Source organism: Sceloporus undulatus, chromosome 7 (genome assembly GCF_019175285.1).
Source record: "Sceloporus undulatus isolate JIND9_A2432 ecotype Alabama chromosome 7, SceUnd_v1.1, whole genome shotgun sequence".
In the NCBI taxonomy this organism is placed as follows: domain Eukaryota; kingdom Metazoa; phylum Chordata; class Lepidosauria; order Squamata; family Phrynosomatidae; genus Sceloporus; species Sceloporus undulatus.
This window is the reverse complement of record NC_056528.1, coordinates 22,323,840-22,346,983: the sequence shown is the minus strand read 5'-3', so window position 1 is coordinate 22,346,983 and position 23,144 is coordinate 22,323,840. Positions and strand designations below refer to the sequence as shown.

Sequence of the window (23,144 nt, the reverse complement as noted above, 5' to 3'; positions counted from 1 at the left end):
GTGTAATATTAAAAAAGCTTCTTTTCTAACATGGCTCAAGTGCAGGAAAAGAGATTCCACCTCAACATGAGGAAGAACTTCCTGACAGGGCTATTCGACAGTGGAACAAACTCCTTCCTCGGAGATTGTGGTGGAGTCTCCTTCTTTGGAGGTCTTTAAACAGAGGCTGGATCGCCATCTGTCGGGTATGCTTTGATTGAGATTTCCTGCATGGCAGAATGGGGTTGGACTGGATCAGGGCCCTTGGGGTCTCTTCCAACTCTACGATTCTATGTCTCTAGACAACGTAATTTTTTTGATGTAATTGGGGGGGTTTTGACGTAATTGGGGGGGGGGGAATAAAGGTGGTGTTCTACCATCCCTTCTGTCTGTCCGGGATTTACCCATTCAAGAACAGTTAAGAGATAACACTTTCTTTTAAATCCAGTGTCCCTGTTACTGGCCTTTTGGTTTCAGAGCCAGTGCCTTTTCTCATTTCTCTGGCATCTTGCAGAACATGGGGGACTTGTTCTCTTTCTGGAAAGTGTGAAGAGCTCATTTCCACAAGTTCCTCTGTGTTTGCCTGCTGGGATGCCCTGCTCCTAGATGTGCATTAAACATCCCTGGATCCCACTTGATTTGCTGGCTTTCCTTTCCGAACAGCATCCATCCTCCCTGAAGACTTCACTGCTTCATTTGTAAAAGTATTTCTCCTTCACCCCTTCTTATCCTTTTGTCATCTCAGTAATCCCATAGGAGGTTCTTGCCTTCAGCAAGCCTGTTTCTTAGCACTGTCTGGTTAGTTTTCTTTTTTTTAAATTGGCTACATCCATAATTTCTTCTCTAGCTCTTAATATTTACCCTTAGAAAAACTTAACTGAGAAGCAGCTGCACAAGCTCATGCCACTTCCATCTGTGAGGTGGTCAATCTGCTCTGGCTCAAGTCCAACCTTTCAAACTGTATCCAACATGCTGAACCAACCTTAAGGATACAGTTCAGCACTTTAAAGTTCACACTAAAAGACAAAGCAGATTCACTATCCCATTGGCGTGGAAGTGCCAGCCCCCACTGCTCAGAAGACAGTTTCATTGCGTAGTTTGACAACCCATGGGACTTGGCATTGAGCACAAAATCTCTTGTTCATGCTGTGCACTTTGACTTATCCTGGAGAGATGACCACTCTCTGCCCAAACAACAGCTTTGCAGGTCATAGAGCCCCCTTTGCCCACGATGCTTGGTTGTTCATGGGGAGCTTGGTGCTATACCTTTTTAAGAACTATTCCTGCCCTGACCACTTGGCAGTACAGATGGCTTTCGTTTGGTTTTGTTCATTTGGAAACTAGGATTTCGGGCCATTTTCACACAACACTTGTTCTCCTACAAATAGCCCCTGAATGGTACTGATATCCCGAGGCTGCACATACTCATGTTCACCCTCTTGTTCTGGGACAGTTGAATGAGTTCCATGAGGCCTTCTCTTAAGAAGATAACAATCTGGCAGTGGCACAGTGGTAAACAGTGAAGTTGAACTGATCCCTGTGGCAGCACCCATAGCCATGCCCTCTTTATAAAGGATGATCCAAAAATGCAGGTCATGGGACCGATTCATAGCAAGTTTTCATTTCTACCTGGAGCCAGTTTTCTGTAAGGCTCATGGGCTACCTATAGGGGTAGACCATGTGAATATATTGCTGTTGGGGAAATCCACTCCCCCTCAAACCCCTCAGATGCTGCAAGGATTTTAGTTAAACTCAGAAGGTACAGAGAGACCTGAAGAGGGTGACTGCTGGTATCACCATCCCTGCTAGTCAAAAATATCCCTGCATTTAAACTCTATAAAACCCAGTGCTGCCTGGGGAATCTATTTTAAATTAATCTCAAACACAGCCTGAGATTACTCTATGGAGAGATCAAATCCATCTGGAATTTTGCATTAGGCTAGTTGGTCAGCTTTCTTTTCAAACCTGTGGAATTGTTTAGAGGTTGAATTTTTCATTCTTTTGGTTATTGCAAACATGTGGCGTGAATGGTTCCTCCAAATTTTGGAATGAAGAATCTGTGGAACCAGCAAATTATACTCCAATAAATCTAGGCTATGACCCTCCTTTGTTGGGAACAGTACATTTCCACTGAGGGAGACAACAGGCAAATTCTATGATATGGCCTCTCCTTAAAGGGCGTCTTCTATTTAGTGCATGGTGAGAGAGAGAGAGAATTCTCTTGTCCTGTGAACTCTGACCATTATGCTCATAAATATTTAGGCAATTCATTACCAAAGGCATTTTTATCCAATATTCCAGCTTCTACATTTTTGCATGTGGAAGTGCATCTTCTTTTCCCATTTTTTTCAGTAGTTGCATTGCCAGCCCAAACCACAATGTGAAGTACTACCCACAGAAATTGTTGCAATGGGTGGGTAGGTGATGGTGGGGGGAGGTTCTTTTTCAGGGTTCCAGCCAACCATGCTCATTTCCACGATACTTCATTCTATGCCATCCCATCCCGCTCTGTGCCACCACCACTGTCCCTGATTTTCTGACCTCCCCAGCTAAGTGCCAGCATGCCATGACTGTAATGTGTTCCGTATTCCCTAGGAAGGTCCTCCCACACTTATGGGAGCCATCGTTTTCTGGTGGTTGGGTTTTATTTTAGTAATTTTGAAAACTTGGGCATTCCCATAAGGCCTATTATAATCTTCTTCTGTCTGAACGGTGCCATGTTGGTGATAAAATCACTAATTTTTCAGATTCAGTGTGTTTGTGTGTGAGAGTGCATTGGAGGATATCTGTTTAATGTATATGTATGAATAAGATGACAAGAGCTGCATCCACATTGCATAAATAATCCGTTTAGAGGCCACTTTAACTGCCATGACTCCATGCTATGGAATTCTTGGAATGGTAATTCGTTGTGGTCCAGAGTGGAGCTCTGTGTGGATGCAGCCAAACTCTCCATGTAAGGATCTTATCCAAAAGCAGTTTCCAAAGAGACAGCCATGGAAAGGGTGGGATGGGAAACCCAGCAGCACCTTTGAGATGAACTGGTCCATTTTGGCATGAGCTATCAAGGGTACCAGCTCATTTTTTTTCCCAGATACACTGATGGAGGTAGAGGCATTACCATAGGATGTTGCAAGATGAGGGTGAGGCGAATGCTCAGAGAGACATAGCATTAGAAAGACACAAATTGTGACTCAGGCACTAAAGAGGTGTGGGACCACACTGGGTGACACCTCAGAGGGTTGTGGCAGTCGCTCACCAGCATCCCAGGACCGCCCTGGCTGTGCCCTCTGCCAGCCAGAGCACCCCTGCCTGCTGGTTAGAGTGCTGCTATATGGCAGGGTTATTGCCTGAGATAGGAAAGGGAGGTGGGCAGTGAATAGGAATTATGGTGGTCCACTGCAGCTGCTAGTGAAATGAAGTGAAGCGGCAGCCATGGACTGCTCTTCTCCCTCTGCCACCATCATCTCCCTTTCCTACCTGGCCAGCTGCCCCATTTAGACCATTTAAAAGTCTCTCATGACAGTTTAAATGAGCAAACAAAAGCAAAGTAAAAGAAAACAGAGGCCTAGCAGCAGCAGCAATTAGTAGGTTGCTTTACTGTAGTGGGGATTATTACATCATAACGCCTATGGTAAAATCTCTCTCTAGAGGCTGTGGTGGTTCATCTTTTTTTTTTCCTTTTAGAACATTTATAATCAAACAAAAATAATTCTCTACAAAAAAAGTATCCGAACCGTAAACTCTACGGCAAAGCCTGGATTAGCACGTTACACTTTGGCGCAGTACAAAGCGGCCTTCTTCGGTCCTGATCTTGAGTGCGAGAAAAGGAAAAACTGAAGACTCACAACCAAAGAATAAAAACGGAGAAAAAAGTACAAAAACTTAATAAATTCAGCAACTTGATTTGTAGGCAACAGTATAACGTCAGGGCTGGGCTGGAGCAGGCCGTTGCCACCACCGTCGGCAGGGTGGACCCGGGTGCACAAGTCATTTGCCTCCCTCCCCAAGGCCACCCCCCAATATCCCGAGCTCCATAGCTGCCAGTATCTGTGAGGAGTGCTACTCCTGAAACAAACAGACGTAAGGAGAACGGAAAAGAGACTCAAACAAACAGCTGCGCAACTAAATGCCGGAGATTAGTGGCATGTTTTTGGCAGACTCCTCTGTGCAATAGCGAAGGGCTCTTGAAAAGACATGAGGAAGCCATTGCAAGTTCTTTGCATGCCCTTCCCTCCCCTCCCCTTCCCAGTCCCCCAAGTGTGGTAGGTTGCTCCTCCTTTGCTCCGTTAATATAGTCAGCTCAGTCTCAGCAAGTTTGCAGCCACATCCACACAAGAGCCAGAACCGCTCTGGGGAGAAGGATACCCAGCTCCCTGAATCCTCCTGGTGCTTCTGTCACCTAGAGAGAAGAAAGGCCAGCAGTGGGGTGATAACCCTTCCCACCCGTCCATCCACCCATCCACCCCACTCTGAGTGTGTCCTCTCCCTCCCTTTCCCTCCAGTCCTCTCATTCCAGGTGTTTGCGCTCAGCTTGCCTTTGCTTGGGTTTCAGAGGTCAAGAAACTGTCTCAGCTGGACAGCCAGGGTGCTCAGCAGCAAGGCTGAGGTGCTGAGGAAGGCGCTGGGGTCCGCGGCGGTGTCGCAGTCCTGGTTCTCTCCCTCACATTTGGTTTGCTCACAGAGGACACCCTTGAAGCTGGGGGGGCAGAGGCAGCGCTGGTTTTCATAGCAGGTGCCCCCATTCTGGCAAATCAGGAACTCATCGTCACAGACATTAGCTGCAGAGAAACATACAAAAAGTCAGAGCGGTCAGGAGGAAACGGAACACAAATTGTGGAATTATCTTTTTGCTGGGGAAACCAAAAAGGCACTAAACTATATGCAAGCTTTTGAGATCTTCAGATCTCTTCATCAGACAAAATATTATAGCATTATATATCCTGGAATTTTTCTTATGCTCAACATGGTTTCTATAGGAACAGACTGTATAAAGCAGTGATGGCGAACCTATGGCACATGTGCCAGAGGTGGCACTCAGAGCCCTCTCTGTGGGCACATGTACCGTCGCTCTACCATAGAGTTTGCCAGGGTTTGTTACTAGAAAGCCAGAAGGATATTGCACTTTGCAGTAAATAAGTGGGTTTTGGGTTGCAGTTTGGGCACTCAGTCTGTAAAAGGTTCACCATCACTGGTATAAAGTATGAAAACGAATAGCAGAACCATATGAAGATGAACCCCAAATTCAAAAAAGTGAAGTGGAAGCTGCAATAAGAGGAATTAGGAAGAATAAATCACTAGAAACAGATAATATTCCAGCTACAATCCACACATACAAAATTAACTCTAATGTTAACTAATATATGTCAACAAATATGGGGGGGGGGGAACTGATGGCCACCAGACAGGAAACGATTAATATACATCCTCATTCACAAAAAAGGAAACACAAAAGACTTCTATAGCCTAGAGCAGTGCCATTTGGGGACAGATGGATTGACTGAAGCAGGAGTTAAAGCAAGCAGCAGTGGGGAAGAAGAGGTAGCAAATAAAGGAGCTTTCAAATTTGGAACACTGCTTAATCTTAGTGTGCTTTACTGGGACTTGGCTAGCAAGTTGGAGCTGCATTGCTGATCCTGCTTTCTTTCATCAGACAGGCTGAGAGAAGTAAGCAGAAGAAACAATGTTGGTATATGTAACAGGTGTGGGTGGAGGGGGGGGCATTTCAAGCTATGTGGGGAAGGCATGTCTTTGGGGAACTAGTACCTGGGGTTGATTCTTGGAAAGAGTCTTTCACTTTGGAGTGGTTCCTATAGTTAAAATCTCTCCCTTTCCCCATATATGTCAGTCCAGAGCATGTAGCTTTTGCAAAACCCCTACCCACCGATCAGCTGTGCCTTTCTCCTCCCCAACGAAGAATGATTGAGCGTCCTTCCTTGCCAGGAAGAAGCTTCTCCCTTTGCACCCAGGCATCCTGGGAACAACTGAGCAGCTGGCTAAGAAGTGACCAAGAGACCTCTGCCCGCACTGGTCTTCTGGAAGGGCAGCATGGGTCAGAGGCTTCTTTGTCACTACTTAGCCAGCTGCTCAGTGGCTGCTCCTAAGGGGCAAAGGGAGCAGTGACCTAGATTGATTGTTTTGAATTTGCTGTAGAACAGTAGATCTAATATCAAGAAATATGTATGGATTGCACTAGGGTTGTCAAGAGGAAAAGCAGCAGTAGCTGGAAACGTTTTGGGACCACTGATCTAGACTATTCTGTAATTTGTAACTTCTCTAAGTATACCTAAAGGGAAGGTGCCTTTGCAAAACAATTTGGACAAAGACTGCCTACACTTTTGTTCCCTATCTCAGCTCCTAAAAGGGCTAAAAAATCGCTTTATTAAAAACAACCCGTACACTTGGAATGTGGGCCAAATGATGGTCCAAACATGTACTGGGTGGCATGGCTAGAATCTGGCTAAAACCCAGCCATACCAGAAGTACAGCAACCCTACTTTCACATCTCTGGCTACCAGAGCCTACAAGCAAAAGACTGAACTGGGACCCTCTGTATGCGAAAGAGATACTATACTCTTCCACTCAGCTGTGTCCCCTCTTGCTACTCCATGGAAGGAGCAGCCCCTCACCCTGTGTTGAGCACCAATACTTACGGAAGCAGCCTTGTCTCCAGTAGTAGCCAGACATGCATTCATCACATTTTGGCCCGGTGACAAAATCCTTGCAGTCACAGTAGCCGGTCTCATTGCAGCGGTTGGCCACTGAGCCTATCCGGTTGCAGTTACAGTCTGTCCAAAACAACAAAATATGCAAACGTGAAGGAAGCCACACAGTGCAGCTCCATACAAACTGCAAGGAGCATTCTAGATTGGTGAGCATTTTATGAAGGAGGCCCTGTGCCATTCCCTTCCTTGGATTCCATTCTGCCTGGTTCCCCTTCCAAAGTAGCAGAAAGTCCTGGATCCCAGCATGCAAGAGATAGGGCCATGGACACACTATCAGTTTCTGCACTGAGCAATTTCCCACAGGTGTCTCAGTTTGCAAAACTCTAAACTGTGGAAGATAGTTGTGTTTTGGCTCATACAATAATTTGAAAGTGCAAAGTTAAGGAAGTTCACAGTATTAAAACACAAACTGAAGAAATGATCCACTGCAAGCAAGAAGATGAATGAAAGCTCAGGGCCTGTCCCATCCCTCCCCGCAATTTGAAAATATTATTCTTCTTTTTTTACACTACAGCTCCCAGAATCCCCAGCCAGTATAGTTTGGGTACTATAGGCCAAAAAGGTAACTCCTTCAACTTCAGCCTCTACCTCTTCAAAACAGTGAAACATGATACAGTATTGAAACACAGGATGACTGCAGGTCAGGAGTGTAGCTACGGCTACGGTTTGCCCCCTCAATAAGAATTCTGCCCTCCAAAATGAAATTTTCCTTCAATCCTCAAACTTCTAGCATTGCAAAAATGGTAGAAGTTTCCTCAACTTCAGTTGAGCCTTTACAAAGGGATTTTAGGCCCCCTGTAACTGCATTCCTGCTGCAGGCAGGTCAAAGGTAGCACAGTAGTAGTTGGGGATTTCTACTCACAGAATGCCCTAGAGGTCTAACTATGCTGAATGGAAGCTCCTGGGAGTTGCAGTTCAAAAAAGCAACTCTTCCAAGTTCTGATTTTTTTTTTTACAAAGCCTTTTTAATTTCCCTTTTATTCTGGGAAGCATTTGCTAAACTCAGCCCCCTGAAATTAAAGTTTACATTATTCCAGACATAACATTTGCTGCACTGGACACCTTGCCTTGCCTCCTAGTTTGCTGCTCTGCACTGGCTGGCATTACTGCCCAGTTTCTTTACCACCTTGTTTCTGGCATGGCTGCTGTGTCCTCTGGCACTGCTAGCCCCAGCAGTCAAGCAGGCTAGGAACACACCATGGTTGGAGGTTAAGGAGGTGCCCACTTTGTCCTTGACAGGGTATCTAGGTATTTGTGGCCCTCCGCCCTCCAAGGTTGTTGGACTGCAACTTCCAGCATCCCTCACCTGAGGCTATGCTGGCAAGGAGGTGATGGGAGCTGCAATTCAGCAACTTTGGGAAGGCTTCCACTTAACCATCCCAGTGCAAAGGCATTGAGAGAGGACCTTGAGGAATAAGGAAAACATGTGGGGAGAATGCCATCCCCATGTTCTCTCTCAGGAGTCCTAAGAGGCAGCAGGTGCTGGCTGGCGGAGGGCTCCCTGGCCCAGGCTTTGAAGACCAAAGGGAAATAGGAACAATAGAACCTGCCCCCCCCTTGAAGCCCCGGCTGCCCCCCCCCCCCCCAGCATGGCTCCCTAGCCCCCTTCGCCCTCCCTGCTCACCCAGACAGACGTTCTCGTCGTCCAGCTCTGCGGAGCTGTTCCGGTAGTAGCCCAGGCGGCAGTGCTGGCAGTGCTGGCCCCGGGTGTTGTGCTTGCAGCTGATGCAAGTCACCAAGTTCAGGAAGTCAATGAAGCTGCACCGATTGGAGTGGCCATAACATTCACAATCTGCAAGAGAAGAGAGGCCAGGAGGAGAGTGAGGCCTTTGGTGCCCTAGTCCTGGCAGCAACAATGTAGGGAGACAGTCCCTGGCGCAGTGCAGAGGAGTGGTGCGCTTAGTATGGGACACCTAGTGCAGATCATTTTTAAAAACCACCCTTCTCTCGTCAACAGCCTTTTCTGGATTTGGTAAAGATATTGGCCAGGCGGAAATGGAAGGTGAGCTGCTTCCTGCCTGGAGAGCAAACCCATCAGGCCTGGAAGACAGTGGCTGCTGGCGGGTGTGGACTACTGCTGATACCCTACAGCCTCTCTTGGTCTGGTAGAGTGGCTGACTGGGCTGGTAAGGGAGGTGACTTGCTTTCCCACTCGGCCAGCAGGACCACCAGACCTGGAAGGAGGTGTCAACTGGGAGTGGCACCCCACACTCACCAGCAGCCACAGCTGATGGATGGCAGAGGCACCCTGGTTGGTGGAGGTGGTGGCCAGGGCAATCTTGGGATGGATGGGAGCCACTGCCCCAATGGCTGTTCATCCCCCTCTGAGGGGTCACCCAGTGTTGTCACACCCACCAGTGATGCCCCTCATGCAGAATACTGTATGCTGGTGGGGCATCTGGGAGGGAAAGTATGGCCTGGGGCCATCTCCCAGGGTTTTTTCTGTAGTCTCCAGTCTCTCTGGACCTAGTTTTAAAAAGAACTAGTTTTAAGTTTTAAAGTTTTAAAAGCTGTATTGTTTTAACACTGAACTGTTTTAAACAGTGTTTTAAGGCTTTTAATTGGATTTCTTTTACCAGAGGTTGAATTATTTTAATACTATAAATAGTTTAATTCTATTTTAATGTTCACTTTTGGTATGTTTTCAATTGTATTGTTCATTTAAAACCAAGAACCACTTTGGGGTCAAGTTTTTTGGGGAAAAGTGGGATATAAATAAATGCTGCAACAACAACAACAACAACAAAGACAAAAACAACATGCTCCAGGAATGGTACTTCATCTTATTTAAATAAGTTTCAGAGTCTTCTGCAGTGTTTAACACATTGGTTTTTTTTAAACCCAGAAGTGTACTTGCATATTTATGGTATTCTGTCTTTGTTTTGTTTGTTTTGTGCATTTTAGAGAGTCCACATGATCCCAGAGGGAAGCAAGGGGCATAAAATGAGCTGCCAGATCTAACAAAGTCACATTACACCTCCAGTTCTTGAAAAAGCAGATGGCAATACCCATTGGACTGTTGATTTGCTTTTATTATGGTGCCTCTTCTGGTGTCCGAAGGGAAGCCCAGCTTTCACTCTTGGGGCCCAAAACCAAGTCAGAATCGATCTGGGGGGTGTCTTTCTCCATACTGAACCAAAGCTCCACTTCTGTGCCCTGGGCTTATCATGCTGAATAGCAGAAAAGGAAGCTCTCCGCAGGTGTGGGGCAACCTGGGGTTCTGGAGACAACATCAGGCCTTGAGTTGGCATTGAGGGAGTATAGAAACTCTGAGGGAAATGTAAGTTCAATGGGGACTTAAGTGAGAAGCGAGATTCCCATGGACCTTGGAAGATCTGCCCCTGGCGACGACCAGCCTGCAAGTGGTCTCTCACACAGTATATTTTGCCAAATATCTCTGGACAGAAAAAGAGGCTCACTTGGACTGTAACAGTCCTCATACAAAGGGAAACTCAAACTTTGTTTTGTGGCAAGGCATTACTTTTGCAATACCCCTGTCTGAGAGTTGCCAGCTCCCCACCCCAAACCTTGGCTGCACATAGGGCTACTAAGATCCGTTTTCAGCTAGGGAACTGAGAAGATGCTCCCTTCTCTCAGAGCAGCAAGAACAGTGAGGTTTTGGTTACTTCATCCCTTCAGAAGGAAAGCACAAGAAGACATTTTCTCAGGGTGAGGGTTTTTCTTCCAAGCTTCTCTACTGTGAAGAGAACAGAAGGCACAAAAGGGGGGAGCCACAAAGACAGACATGCAGGAGTAGCAATGGGCACCATGGGATGAACAGTCCCACGAGGTTGGGAAGGGCGGCTTCTCCTTCCCATGCTTTGAGCATTTGTTGAAGGAAATGTGCTACCTGCCCAAACATACAGGTACTTTCTTCCATGGCTTCCCATGGATGTCAGTCAGACTATGCTGGCACAAAAATTGCTTAGAGTAGAGGCTTAAATTAGAGGGTTCCCAACTTCCCTTTTTTAAAAGGAGCTCCATCTGAAAGGACAAAGGCACATTCTTTTACAGCAGTGGTCTTTTTCAGGTGACTGCTCCCTTTCCTCTTGCATGACAACCTTAGAGCCCCTAACACAAGGTCACTGCTTCCTTTGCTCCTGGTCACAATGGGAGCAGCAACCGAGCAGCCTGTGCCAGTCTTGTAGCAAAGACTTGCTCAGGCGAGAGGCTTCTCGGTCACTGTTCAGCCAGCTGCTCAGCTGCTGCTCCCAAGGTGATTGGGTGCAAAGGGAGAAGCTTCTCTCTAGTAAGGAAGGTCTCTCAATCCAAGAGAGGTGAAGGACTCTTCTCAAGAATTGACCCCAGACACTGATCCCTCTCCTTCCCCAGAGACGTGCCTTCCCCATAGTTTAAGTTGTCCCTGCACCACAAACTTTGCTTCTTCTGCTCCCTCTTTTCTCAGCATGTCTGACAAAAGGAAGCAAGAGCAGCAGTGCAGCTCCAACCTATCAGCCATGTCCTGGAAAAACCCAGAAAGCTTCAGCAGAGTCCCAAATGTAAAAGCTCCTTTTTTTCATTGTTCCCTTCTTGCCACCAGATGCTCTAACACTTCATTTCCACCATGATCTTAAAGGCTGCTGGTTTCTCTTGTCTTTCCTGCATGCCAATAATTTTACTGAAGCCCTGCCCCCCATTCACCACCTTTTCTCTTACCATCCCTCTGTTGCCTCCCCCCCCCCATCACCAACCCACTGGATCTTTGCACCATCCCCAAAGAGGCAATAATACCCATCATTTTACAGAATGTTATTAACAGAACCTAGTTCCAAGAGCACAGTTGAGTAGTTTGCACTCAGTCAGTTTGAGAGGGGAGACGATGAGGGGATATGAAACTTTCCCAGTCATTCGGACAAAAGCAAATTGCTGCAGTCTCTCCCAGCTTGCATGTTCTACCTCATTCATATTCTTTTCCAGCAGATGTTGCTTGATCACACATAACCATAGCCAGATGTTGTTTGGTCACACATGTCCAGTTCTGATTTGTAAAATGTTGGAGGGCATGAGACCCCATCTAGGATTCCCCCACTCAGAGACACTAAACAAAAATGACTCAAAAATGTTGACCTGAAAGCTTCTAGGAACTGTTACTGTCCTCTAAAGAAAAAAATGTTAGTGTGAGTTTATGCATATTTTCTTGTGTGTGTGCATGCACCAGGGAAGTGAATGTCTAGCCACAACCAGTTTGGGGGGGGGGAATAGCAACCCCTCCCCAAATGCCTCAGCAGCTTCCAACCCACTGAAGATGCCCTCTCCTGATGGAGACAAATAGCAGGTCAGGGTGAATGCTGGGGAAGAATCCTCTCCCCTAACAAACTACTTTTTCTATGTGCAGGGCATTTGTATGTAGAAAGGGGGGTTCTCAAGATGCTTCTCCCCACATTTTGTTACTTGAGCCTCTGTCCAGTGCAGTCCAAAGGGAGACAGCCAAATGTCATAAAGCAAGGATGATCAAAGCCTTCAAAAGGCAACATCAATCCAAAATGTTGCATGCTTCTGATTCTTTTGGAATTCATGAAATCATCCTGTCTAACAATCCTCTTGTTCCTTGTTTCTCAACCCTGTGTCTTCTCTTACCTTTAAACGTCTCAATAGGTGCCACTGGAACGGAGCCAGATTTGAGCCGGATGAGTTTGGACATCTTGGGAGAGGCTTGGGAAGATTAAAAGACACCATTTTCTCCCTTGTCCTTTGCACACTAGGCACACCTCCTACGGCACACACTACAAGGAGACAGTGCTAGCTTTACACCAACCACACCACAAGTGGCACACTGGCACACTATTGTCTGAGGAAACCGGCTAAGACCACATGAAACATGATTACGTCCAAGTGTGCCTAAAATTATCAGCATGTGCTACTGTTGCCCATTGATTTTGCTGAGCCTACTCTAGACACTCAACACCAGCAAGAACTAGCAGGCCAAGACACAACTAGGAGCCACATAGGCTACTATTTTAACCAGCTCAGCAGACACCAACAGCCCAGCGGTTACCTGGTTTCTTGCCATGTTTCTTGGTAGCACCATGTGCTGGCTTGGTCTTGGAAGGGGCTGTATTTGAGACAAAAGGTAAGTAAGCAAAGCAGGATGCAACCAACACCTGAGGAGCCTGGCAGGGTTGTTGAATGCCTAGCTTCTCACACAGCTTGGCTGGTCAGGCCAGAGCCTGGGAAAGCTGCTGGCTGGAAGACTCTGGGATTTTTAGTCATTTTTTCAAGCTCTGCACCAGGAAATTCCTTGAGCAATCAGCTGCGACCGACCGGGAGAAAACCTGACTCTGAACAGTTTCGTTCTAACAGCCAAAACATGCAAGGTCTGGATGGGAGAAGACAGGAACGGAAAGGGACTCCTATGCATTTTAATTGGAATAGTAGGAGTGGCACCTGCTAAATTTCCCCAGATTTGGAGGTACAGGGACATTTGGGGGGAGTGAATCCATCAGCTTTCTGTTGGAAGTACAAACAGACAAATCTAGCAAGCCTGGCTTGGCTTTTAATTTTTCCAGTCATAGAATCATAGAGTTGGAAGAGACCACAAGGGCCATCCAGTCCAACCCCCTGCCATGCAGGAACTCTCAATCAAAGCATCCCCGACGGATGGCCATCCAGCCTCTGTTTAAAGACCAAGTCTTAAGTTCTCATGGCCCTACCTAAACATACATATATATTGCAATTTTCTAAAAAGAGCACAGGACTTTTCACTGCCATTTCTCCTAATATATGCAGTTTTGTAGAACTGAGAATTTTGTAGAGTATACACATGTATATTTTGATAATATTTTCTCCTAACCTAACACATTATTCGAGTTTTGAAAATGAAAATATGTATTTCCCTCCAGTATACATGTTTTCTGATTGGAAAATTACTCTGTTACATTTGGAGAGGTGTGATTATTGAAGGATAACTCCTTTCCTGTTTGCATATTGTTCTGAAAACTAGGTAGGGCCACAACTCATGCCTCCAAAGGGGGAGAAGAGCCAGCCCAAAGTGCTCTGTTTGTTAGGGCTATCAGTCAGGATTTAGAGTGTGTTGACTATTGTTCTCCTAAAGATGGGCATAACATGTATCAGAGGAAGTTGACAGCAATCCTTGAAAGCTTCACAAAATCATAACTTCACAGAGTTGGTACCTTGAATGCCATCTGGCTCAACCTCTTGTCATGCAGGAATCCATCACTAAAACAATTCCTAGAGATGGTGCTCCAACTTGTTTAAAGACCTCTAAAGAAGGAGAGTCCACCACCCTCTCAGACATTATACTGTCAAAAAGCTCTTATAGTAGAGAAGTTCTTCTTAATGTTTAGGTGGAATATCTGGATTATGTTGGAATAAACTGATTAACCTGAAAGTACTGCAAGGCTCCCTCTTTCATACTGAAATAGACAAGCGCTTCTCTCTTTTTGGAAATTTACTATGACATGGTATATGGATGTACACTTTTCAGATGGATGAGGAACACCAAAGGAGGGTATGTGTCCATCATACCCTGTGCATGAGGTGTAATGTCACACATGCACACACACAATTATACACATCTTACAGGTAGCAGCTCTATAAAATAGCCAGGTTCTAGGTCTGTCCTAAGTGTGCAGCTGGATTTAGGTTGATCAAAAAGATGGGAAGATGTGGGTCATCAAAAGGCCAATATACCCAAACACACAGAAGGTATCTAAACTGAGTGAGAAAAAAGACTAACCAGGGAAGTATGGTGCTTGTGAATACTTACTTAACAATAATGCAAAAGCTTATAAAACTCATAAATTACATGTTTACATTAAATTACATATGTGTGGATCATGCCCCTTTTGAGTTATGAAGAAGATGGAATTGTGGCACCCACCATACAGGCAGTAAGAAGAGATGAATCAGCCAAATTTTCCTCTGTGTGTATGTGTGTGTGCCCACAGGTTACCTGTCAGCTTATGGCGACCCCATGAATTTCATAGGGTTTTCTTAGGCAAGGTATGCTCTTGAGGTGGTCATGCCAGTTCCTTCCTCTGAAATGTAGCTTACAGAACCTGGTATTTGTTGGTGGCCTTCCACCCAGGCACTAACCAGGGTTGACCCTGCTTAGCTTCCAAGATCAGACAGGATCTGATGATGCATTGAGAGTATTAGGCAAGTTGAGAATCTTGCCATGCTACACTACAATTTGGGCAGCCTGACTGTCCTCATTTGCCTCCAGTTACCTAATGCCAGCTCACATCGGAGAAATACTTTTTTTTCAATTACTGCAGCAATTGCATTAGAGTGCTTGAGTGCAAATGAAGAAGTGTAGAAGGGAGTGCATGCTCCGCCACACCTGGAGGCAGCCAGGTTATCCAAGGGGCTGCTGGGCAGCCAGTGTGGCACAAACAGTCCAGTCTTCTTGTACTCTGATTCCACGTCCTGCCACTTGCCACCTTCAGTGACTGCCTCACTCTCCCAAAGGAGGGTCTGCCTGTCCATGGCAAAATTAAAATTAAATCTGACTGCCACAACCTCTAGGATCCTGGAAAAGGGCATATTTGCTTCGCTGTCCGACAACCTGATGAAGGGCACTTCAAACTGCATCGTTTTGTTGGGGGTCCCACTTGGAATAATAATAAACACCATTCCTGTACAGGTTTGGGACCAGATGCCAACATAAGACCCTCCAGGGAATTGCCTAAATTGGCCACTTAACCCAGGGCCAGTCCTGAGGAGTATGCCCCAGACTGACCTCTGACTGACCATGATGGTGACCATATACACCAAGCTAAATTTAGTACAATGCCATGTCATTGTGCACACAGGCCAGCCAGGCTGGCACCACATCTCTATGCTGATGCTGCTGTGCCAACCAAGCAGCTCCCTGCAAGAATTTAGCCCTCACCACTGCTACTGCTGAGGCCAGAATGGAGTGCCCCACTGTATGATCCACAAGAAGGGGTCTCTTTATCCCCTCCTCATTGATCACGTGGGCACCTTTTTTTTGACTCCGGCAGAAGCAATCGCAATGGCCAGGCTCTCTCAGGGAGCTGTGTGGCTGGTAAGGTGGCAGTGCCAGTGGCTCTGAAGAGTATCCATTCCCTCCAGAGTGAGGGAGCTGGCACTGCATTTGATCTCTGGACAACTGGATTCGGCCAAACTGGACCCGTTCCTACTGTCCCGGTAGACAAGAGAACCACAGAACCCTGAAGTTTCCTGTAAACTATGGAGTAAACTGTGGACTCTATTAAACTGGTCTAAAACCAGCATTTTTGCTGCATACGCGGCCATATGTCATCTGGACAGATCGCACCAGGACCAGGGTTTGTCCGGTGTATATCCTTAGTGTGACAAGCCTCAGGTGAAGATATTCAGGGCTTCTTCTGTGGCTACCTTTTAGCAGAGTTCAGGAAAGCTTGGGAAGAGCTTGGTCCTTCTTTGCGGTGCTGCGTTTCCTTCTTTTCACCACAGAGCTGTCACTCAGTCATGAAGATCTAGGGCAAAATTTACTGCAAGGCACAGTTTTGGGAGCATACGCACAGTGCGCAGAAGACAGAATATAACTCAAAAATTCAGAGATCTGGTTTCCAGAGGGACCAGAAAGGAAATACTGTAGGATGTGTACATATATAATCCCCCCACCACCTCTTGCCTCTTTGCCAAATAGTGAGCAACCTGGGATTATTGGAATAAGTACTTCAAGACAGGGGTTTGAGTGGAGCTTCTCTGTGGGGTGACCCACTGAATAGCAGACGCCGGCCACGTTCAGACCCTTGACTGACTCTGCCCAGGAAGGAACATACAACAGCATCTCACTTTAGCCCAGCCTTAGCCATGTGGCAGCAGTTCTTTCCTGGGTTCTGGGGGTTTCTTCCTACATCCTGGATGTTTCTCAGCCTTGCCTCTTGGCTTCCCATTAGTTCCTTGCTGATGCCTGTGGCCAGCCTTTAATGAATGCTCTCCTTTCACTTCCCATCTTATTTTCCTTCTATTTTCCTCCCAGGACACGGTCACTTTATGGAAGCATCCCCTCCTTTGAGGGTCTCATCCCCCATTCCAGAGTTGCTTTGCCAGCTCTCCCTACTGCCTTCTGTCCTGTGACCAAGCCTGGCACTGAAATTGAGCATCAACAGGCACCTGATGGGCCCCCCAGTTCTGCAGGTTCCTCCCATTGCTATTCCCTGGTAGTGAAGGGGGTGATGGAGCCACTGTTCCTCTTTCTCACAGCTGTCCTAGCATGAAGCTTTGGGGCAACAGCAAGAACTCAGGTAAGGTGGGGCAGCCTCCATTCTCTGTGGATTCTCCTCCTGGGCAGTGATAGCGACAGAAAGAAAACTTTAGCACTACCACTACCAGCCCCTCACAAAGACTACCCTGCCCTGCCTGAGCAAGCCCTGGCATCTGGCTGTGGCCAGATCCAGACAGAGTCATGCTGAGAATAGGCTGTCAAATGAGTCATTCCCTCTGGCTAAAACATGGATGGGCATGACCACTATTCTTACTTTAACAAGTTATAGCTAATGTCTCCCCACTACTGGGAAATTTAAAACAAATAAAGATTTTCTATCTTTATTTGTGTGTGTGCACGCGCGTGTGTGTATGATAAGTTTGCACCTTGTTTTTAAGCTTCTGGGAGCTCAGTTTATTTAAAGAGGTCCTACCCTCCTTGTGTCTTGCTTACACACAAAAAAGCAGAGCTGCTGTCACTGCATCTTTACATGCAAACCAGGTGCACGTAGGAAAGGGGGGATGTCTTGTTCTTTAGGAGAACAATGCTTCCTGGAGAGCTTGATTCACCTTGAAAGCAAAATGCATGAAGCATATCTGGAGATTTCCCCATATTGGAAAATGGAGATGGACTGCAGCTTCCCAATTCCCTAGCAGCCCACCCCTGGTTTAAAATATGTGAAGGGTGTTGTTTGGCTCCGTTTGACAACCTTGTGATTGTAAATGCCTCTCCCATACATGCAGGCACAGACCTGGGCCTGGATGAGACTCCCTGCCTCAGCTCTTTCAGGGAGTGAAGCAGCTGGCAGAGAGGCCCCCGGGAGCACCACTTTGCAACCTAAAAAGGACTCTGCAGAACTGCACACCTGCTCCACTCTGGCACCCATCAACTAAAAGGACTGCATTTCCTCCCTTTGTCTCAGCCAGTCTCCTCTTCTCTGCAGGGGTCCCATTTTGACAGCTGAACTGGGTGCCTGTCAAGATGCTCAGGGCTGAAGGGGTTTCCCTCTGATGCTTCTCCCTGTTAACTGCTGTGAGCACTGGGGAAGAAGTCTCTCAAGTTGTGCCAAAGGCTAACTACAAAGGATAAGAGAAAAGGAATCCCAGGCATGTTTTTACAGGTGTGTGTGTGTGTGTGTGTGTGTGTGTGTGTGTGTGTTAGCAGGTATTATCGGTATTAGCAGGTAGTTCATTTTTAATTGTGATTACTAGCAAGTATGGTTTTGCAAAACAAAACAGGATACATTACATTCAAAGCATACTCTTCTTCCGCCAACAAAAGATGGTAACAATCTGAGTTCTATGAAGGCAGTGGTAATATAATGATCATTTAGTATCCTTCCGGCTGATCATCCCTGCGGGGGTTCAGCTGTGCAGGACTCTTGGGGGTCCAATTTGGCCTAATTGTTTCAGTCTTGGGGTGGCCCCTATTCCAGGGTCTATGGATGGGAGTTCATCCCTATTCCCAAAACATTGTTCATTTCTAAACAGGAAACAAGAAAGAGGGAAACCAGGATCCAAGCCCTTTAGGCTTTATAGGTCAAAACCAGAACTGTGCCTAGAACAGTGGCAGCCAGAGAATTTTCTGCAACAATTGAGTTGTGTGTTCCCTGCAGCCAGTTAACAATCTGCCAATATAAGTGATATTTCAGGCATGGCACCAGTAGTTGTCCAGGGCTTCCTTGTGCATTGCCTTTATCTTGACTGAGCACCAGCATCTCCAGCATCTACTGATCAGCCCCAGAAGTACATTTAGCTGCCCTCTAGATGCTCCTATGATGCCAGGGAAGGAGAGGCTTTCAAAATTTTGCGGGATGGTGCGTGAGAACACCCCTGTGGCCATTCAGTAGCTGCCAGTTTGTCTGGCTCCTGACCAATAGCTGCTACTGCACAACTGAAAGAGGAGGAGCAGGCTGTGTCTTATGCTCTACTAGCAGTTGAACAGGATCTTGCCATTGGAATGATAACGGGAATATGTGCTTTCCACGCTCTGGGAAGTAACTTTCAAGCTCTGGGAAAGCTCAGGGAAGTGAGATGTTAGGAATAAACATTGTACCGTAAGTATGAATGAGAAAAGTACTGACCCATCTTGCTCTTTACTGGTTGTTAGGTAGCTGTTGAAGGCCTGGAAGGCCAAGTTGCCATTTGCTGTTGAAATTGCTCTGGCTTGGCTTTTGTTAATCACTGTTTCACCAGGAACTGAGGGTGTATCTATACTGTGTAAATAATGCAGTTTGACACAACTTTAAGTGCTGTAGATCCATCCCATGGAATCCTAGGACTTGCAGTTTTGCAAGGTCTTTAACCTTTTCTGCCAAAGAGTGCCTCACGAAACCACAAACCCCAGGATTTTGTAGGATGGAACCATGGCAGTTAGAGTGGTGCATTAAACTGCATTATTTCTACAGTGTGGATTCACCCTCAAATTGAAATTCATTTGAGATGTGGTGCTGAAGATGACTGAGGAGGATACTGTGGACAGCCAAAAAGACAAACAATTGGGTCCTTCAACATCAAGCCTGAAATCTCCCTGGAAGCCAAGATGATCAAAATGAGATTGTTGTACTTTGGGCACATCATGAGAAGGTATGACTCACTGGAAAAAAATAATGTTGGAAAAGGAGGAAGAATGCAGAAAGAGGAAGACCACATGCTAGATGGATGGACTCTATTAAGGAGGTCATGGGTATGAATTTACAGTACCCAAGTAGAGCAGTGGGGGATAGGGAATCTTGGAGATATCTCATCCACAGGGTTGCAATGTGTTGAGGTTGACTTGAAGGCAGTTTACAACAAGAAAGATGCACTCTGAGTTGGTAGCTTTCCCCCTTTCATTTCTTGCATCGTTTTCCTAAGATTTCACTGCATATGTAAAAGCTTGCCTGTCTACTAAAAGAAGATGCCCAATAACATGTAAATGAATGTGTGTGACTTGGAATGGCTCAAAATGACTAACAGAGCCTTCTCTGCACAAGGCTGTTGCATAGTACAGGCCCCAGCCCTCTGGGCTCCAGTCCTTTTTTTCTACTGCCCTCCCATACCTTCAAAGCTTTGAGCCAAGTGGTAAGTGAACAAGATGAAACAGTGACTGTCTGCTTTCCTATTTCTGAGTGCAAAACCTTTAGCAGCCATGGCTTGCATGGTCCAGGTGCCGTGACTTTGGCTACTGCATGCTGTGAATGTGCCTGCAGCCCTTGTCCTGGTTTCATGCTGCCTCCCAGATCAGAGGAAATTAAAGCAGCAGGCAGCCATGGGTGGGCCTTGATACTCTTCTGCCACATGACAGTTCTGGAACAGGTGGGATGCGGGCCCCCTCTGAGCCAGATGGATTCGGTCCACACAGGAGAGGCAAAGAGAGCCTGGCTACGTGGAAACTGCCATGGCAATCGGCCCTGACAGTCCCTTGCCTTGCCTTCTCTTTGATGGCACAGTGATCAGAGCTTGGTAGCCCTTGGCTGTGGCTCCCACTGCTCTGCCACTGGGGTTGGCGCTTCCTGCATGGAAGAATCAGGGTGTGAGCACTCTCTGCACATGATGCTGGAATGAGTATCTTGGCACTTTCAGCCAAGCCAAATGGAGAGGGTCAGGAGCCAGACAAACTGGATTTCTCTGCAGTGCAAGGAATGTACAAGGGCTAGCAACATATCTTAGTAATGGTGCTAGATTAAGCAAAGTGATTTTGAGTCCCTTCCACATTTCTGCAAAATCAGGAAACATGGAGAGTCCTGGTTTTGCCCCTCTGCATTTTAGATGAGGTATTTTAGGGCACCACAATTCTGAAAGGATGTGGACAAAGTGGAGCGTATCCAGAGGAGGGTGACTAAAATGATGAAAAGTCTGGAAACCATGCCCTGTGAAGACAGATTTAGGGAGCTGGGTAAGTTTAGCCAGGAGAAGAGAAGGTTAAGAGGTGATATATTTGAAAGGATGTCATACTGAAGATAGAGCAAGTTTATGTTCTGCAGCTCCAGAGAATAGGATGCAGAACAAGAGATTCAAATTACAGCAAAAGAGATTCCACCTCAACATTAGCAAGAACTCTCTGACAGTAAGAGATGTTCGAGGGTGGAAGACATGCCTCAGAGAGTGGTGGAATCTCCTTCTCCGGAGGTTTTTAAACAGGCTTGATGGCCATCGGTGTGTGTGTGTGTGTGTGGAGGGGGTGCTTTGATTGTGAGTTTCTGCATGGCAGAGGGTTGGACTGGATGGCCTTTGTGGTCTCTTGCAACTCTATGATTACCCTTCTTGGCACTGATGACCCAATCACAGTGCATTAAAGAAGTAACAATTTGTAATGCTCTCACAAAAGTCAAAATCAACTGCCTAAGGCAGGCACTGCACTCTGCCAAACGGTAGGGCCAGCCCTGTCAAGTGGTCCAGGCCAGGGTCAGGCTTTGAGGGGGCCTAACTGGCCCTTGTCTCTGGCCTCACAGTGTGGGCATTAAGAGACTTGGGCATTAGAGACAATAGTGGGTGACACTACTCCTAGTTGTGCTTGCCCCCTATCCACTATTGGCAGGTGACATTAGCAGCTTGCTTTTTAAAATTCCCCCTTTTCTTTTGTTTTCTTTGCAAGTTCAGGGCCAGGGTAGTACAACACATAAAAGTCTGCCAAGGAGTTGGCTTAGCCCCCAAACGGAGATAGGAGAAGAACCGCAAAGGAGAAGAAAGAAGTTTAAGAACCAAAGGATCAACTAATTAGGTTTAAGTATGTCAAATGGGGATGGCCTATTAGCCTAATTGCTCTCGCCCTGCGATTGGCCCCTCTGGGGGGGTGTTCCCAGATGCCCCTGGTAGAGTCGCTTCTAATTAAGGGGCACTGGAGCAGCCAACTAACTGGCAGCTTTGCTCTCTTTTGCTGCTCCCACTGCTGAGCTGAAGAAAATGGATTTAGGAGAGGGGAACGCTGGCTAGCATTGGCATGGGGAAACGTCTCCCCCTGCGTGCGGCTGGGCTCTTACTTGTTGATGTTAGCATCTCTTGAGTTGACCTCAACTCATGACGACCCTGTGGATGAGACATCTCCAAGACCTCCTGTCTTCCACTGCTCTGCTCAGGTCTTGCAGACTCAGGCCTGTGACCTCCCTGATTGAGTTTTACCCATCTAGCATGTAGCCTTCCTCTCTTTCTACTGCCCTCCACTTTTACCAGCATCATTGCCTTTTCTAATGAATCATGCCATCTCACAATGTGGCCAAAGTATGACAGCCTCAATTTAATTATCTTGGCTCCCAAGGAGAGTTCTGGCTTGATCTGTTCAAGTTGAGCATTCAAGATGGGGCTCTTATCCTTCCCCACTATTGGCCATGTAAATGGAAGTGTCAGTCCAGCAATATGGGGAGGGCCAAATGAGTTCTGGCCATCCTGCTTTGCATGCAGGAAGTTTCAGCTTCAAACCCTGGCATGTCCCATTCAGAAAACAAAACAGAATGAATGAACAAGAAGGGAGGATGAGGCAGGAGACAATAGGGCAGACTCTTTCTCTGCCTGAGGCCTGGGAGAGCCATTACCCATCAGAAGCCATGACCTTGGGCTAAATGGACTACCAGCCTGTCCTGGCCTAGTAGGAGGCAGCTTTCTGTTTTCCTATGATGCCAGGCAATCTTGCCCACAATTTAGCCACTGGATGTTCTGTAGAGACAGCAGGAGAGCCTGTCCTTCTTCTGCTGTTGCAATGGAAAATGGAAGTTTTCTTCCCAGCAAGGAATGTGCACTGTGCCTCAGAGCAGAAATTACACTGGGATCTACTGGTAGATTTCCAGATGATTTTCAGTAAATCAGAAGGAGCGTCCTACTCCCAATGGTTTAATAATCGTAGTACCAAATTCTCCCTCCACTATGATCAAAAATGTTTTGGGGAAATAGCAGATTTGTGGCCAAAGAATTTGTTCAGTGCCCGTTGTGTATACGGTTCCACAGACTTAAGCAAATCACCTGCAGCTACTAGCAGTGAGAATCTCCCAAGGCCATCTGAAGCTGTGCTGTGTGCTTACAGTGGCTTGCAGTACAGCAGTGTGGAGAGGCACAAAGAGGAGCATAGAACACCATTTTGAGCAAGCGTGGAAAAAGTACAACCGCTGGTATAAACCAGCATAATCACCAAACCTTTATTCTCAAACAACTGTGCTCCTAAAATCACATTCACAGGCTGAGTAATTGTTTGAAAGTGACTTCACAAAAGAGACATACTTGTAACATCCCCAGTCCCACATCAAAATATGCTGCCTGGGCTTCTGTCCTTCCTCCCCACGCTCCAACATTTTA

General features: G+C 46.6%; 1 protein-coding gene across 2 annotated transcripts in view; it reads right to left on the bottom strand.

The window, feature by feature from the left end:
• Window positions 1-3,558: 3,558 nt before the first annotated feature.
• The window catches only part of NTNG2 (netrin G2), a 98,557-nt gene continuing 78,971 nt past the window's right edge, over window positions 3,559-23,144 (bottom strand). Inside the window, exons 9-14 of one of the 2 annotated variants that reach the window (XM_042478569.1) lie at window positions 12,700-12,756; window positions 12,282-12,356; window positions 8,329-8,496; window positions 6,633-6,767; window positions 4,518-4,760; window positions 3,559-4,381 (exon numbers count right to left, since the gene is read on the bottom strand). In XM_042478569.1, the coding sequence (XP_042334503.1) occupies window positions 4,531-4,760; window positions 6,633-6,767; window positions 8,329-8,496; window positions 12,282-12,356; window positions 12,700-12,756 (665 nt within the window). In that variant the 3' untranslated portion in view covers window positions 3,559-4,381; window positions 4,518-4,530. Of the gene's footprint in view, window positions 4,761-6,632; window positions 6,768-8,328; window positions 8,497-12,281; window positions 12,357-12,699; window positions 12,757-23,144 lie in introns of both variants that reach the window. The other variant, XM_042478570.1, reaches the window with a different exon arrangement.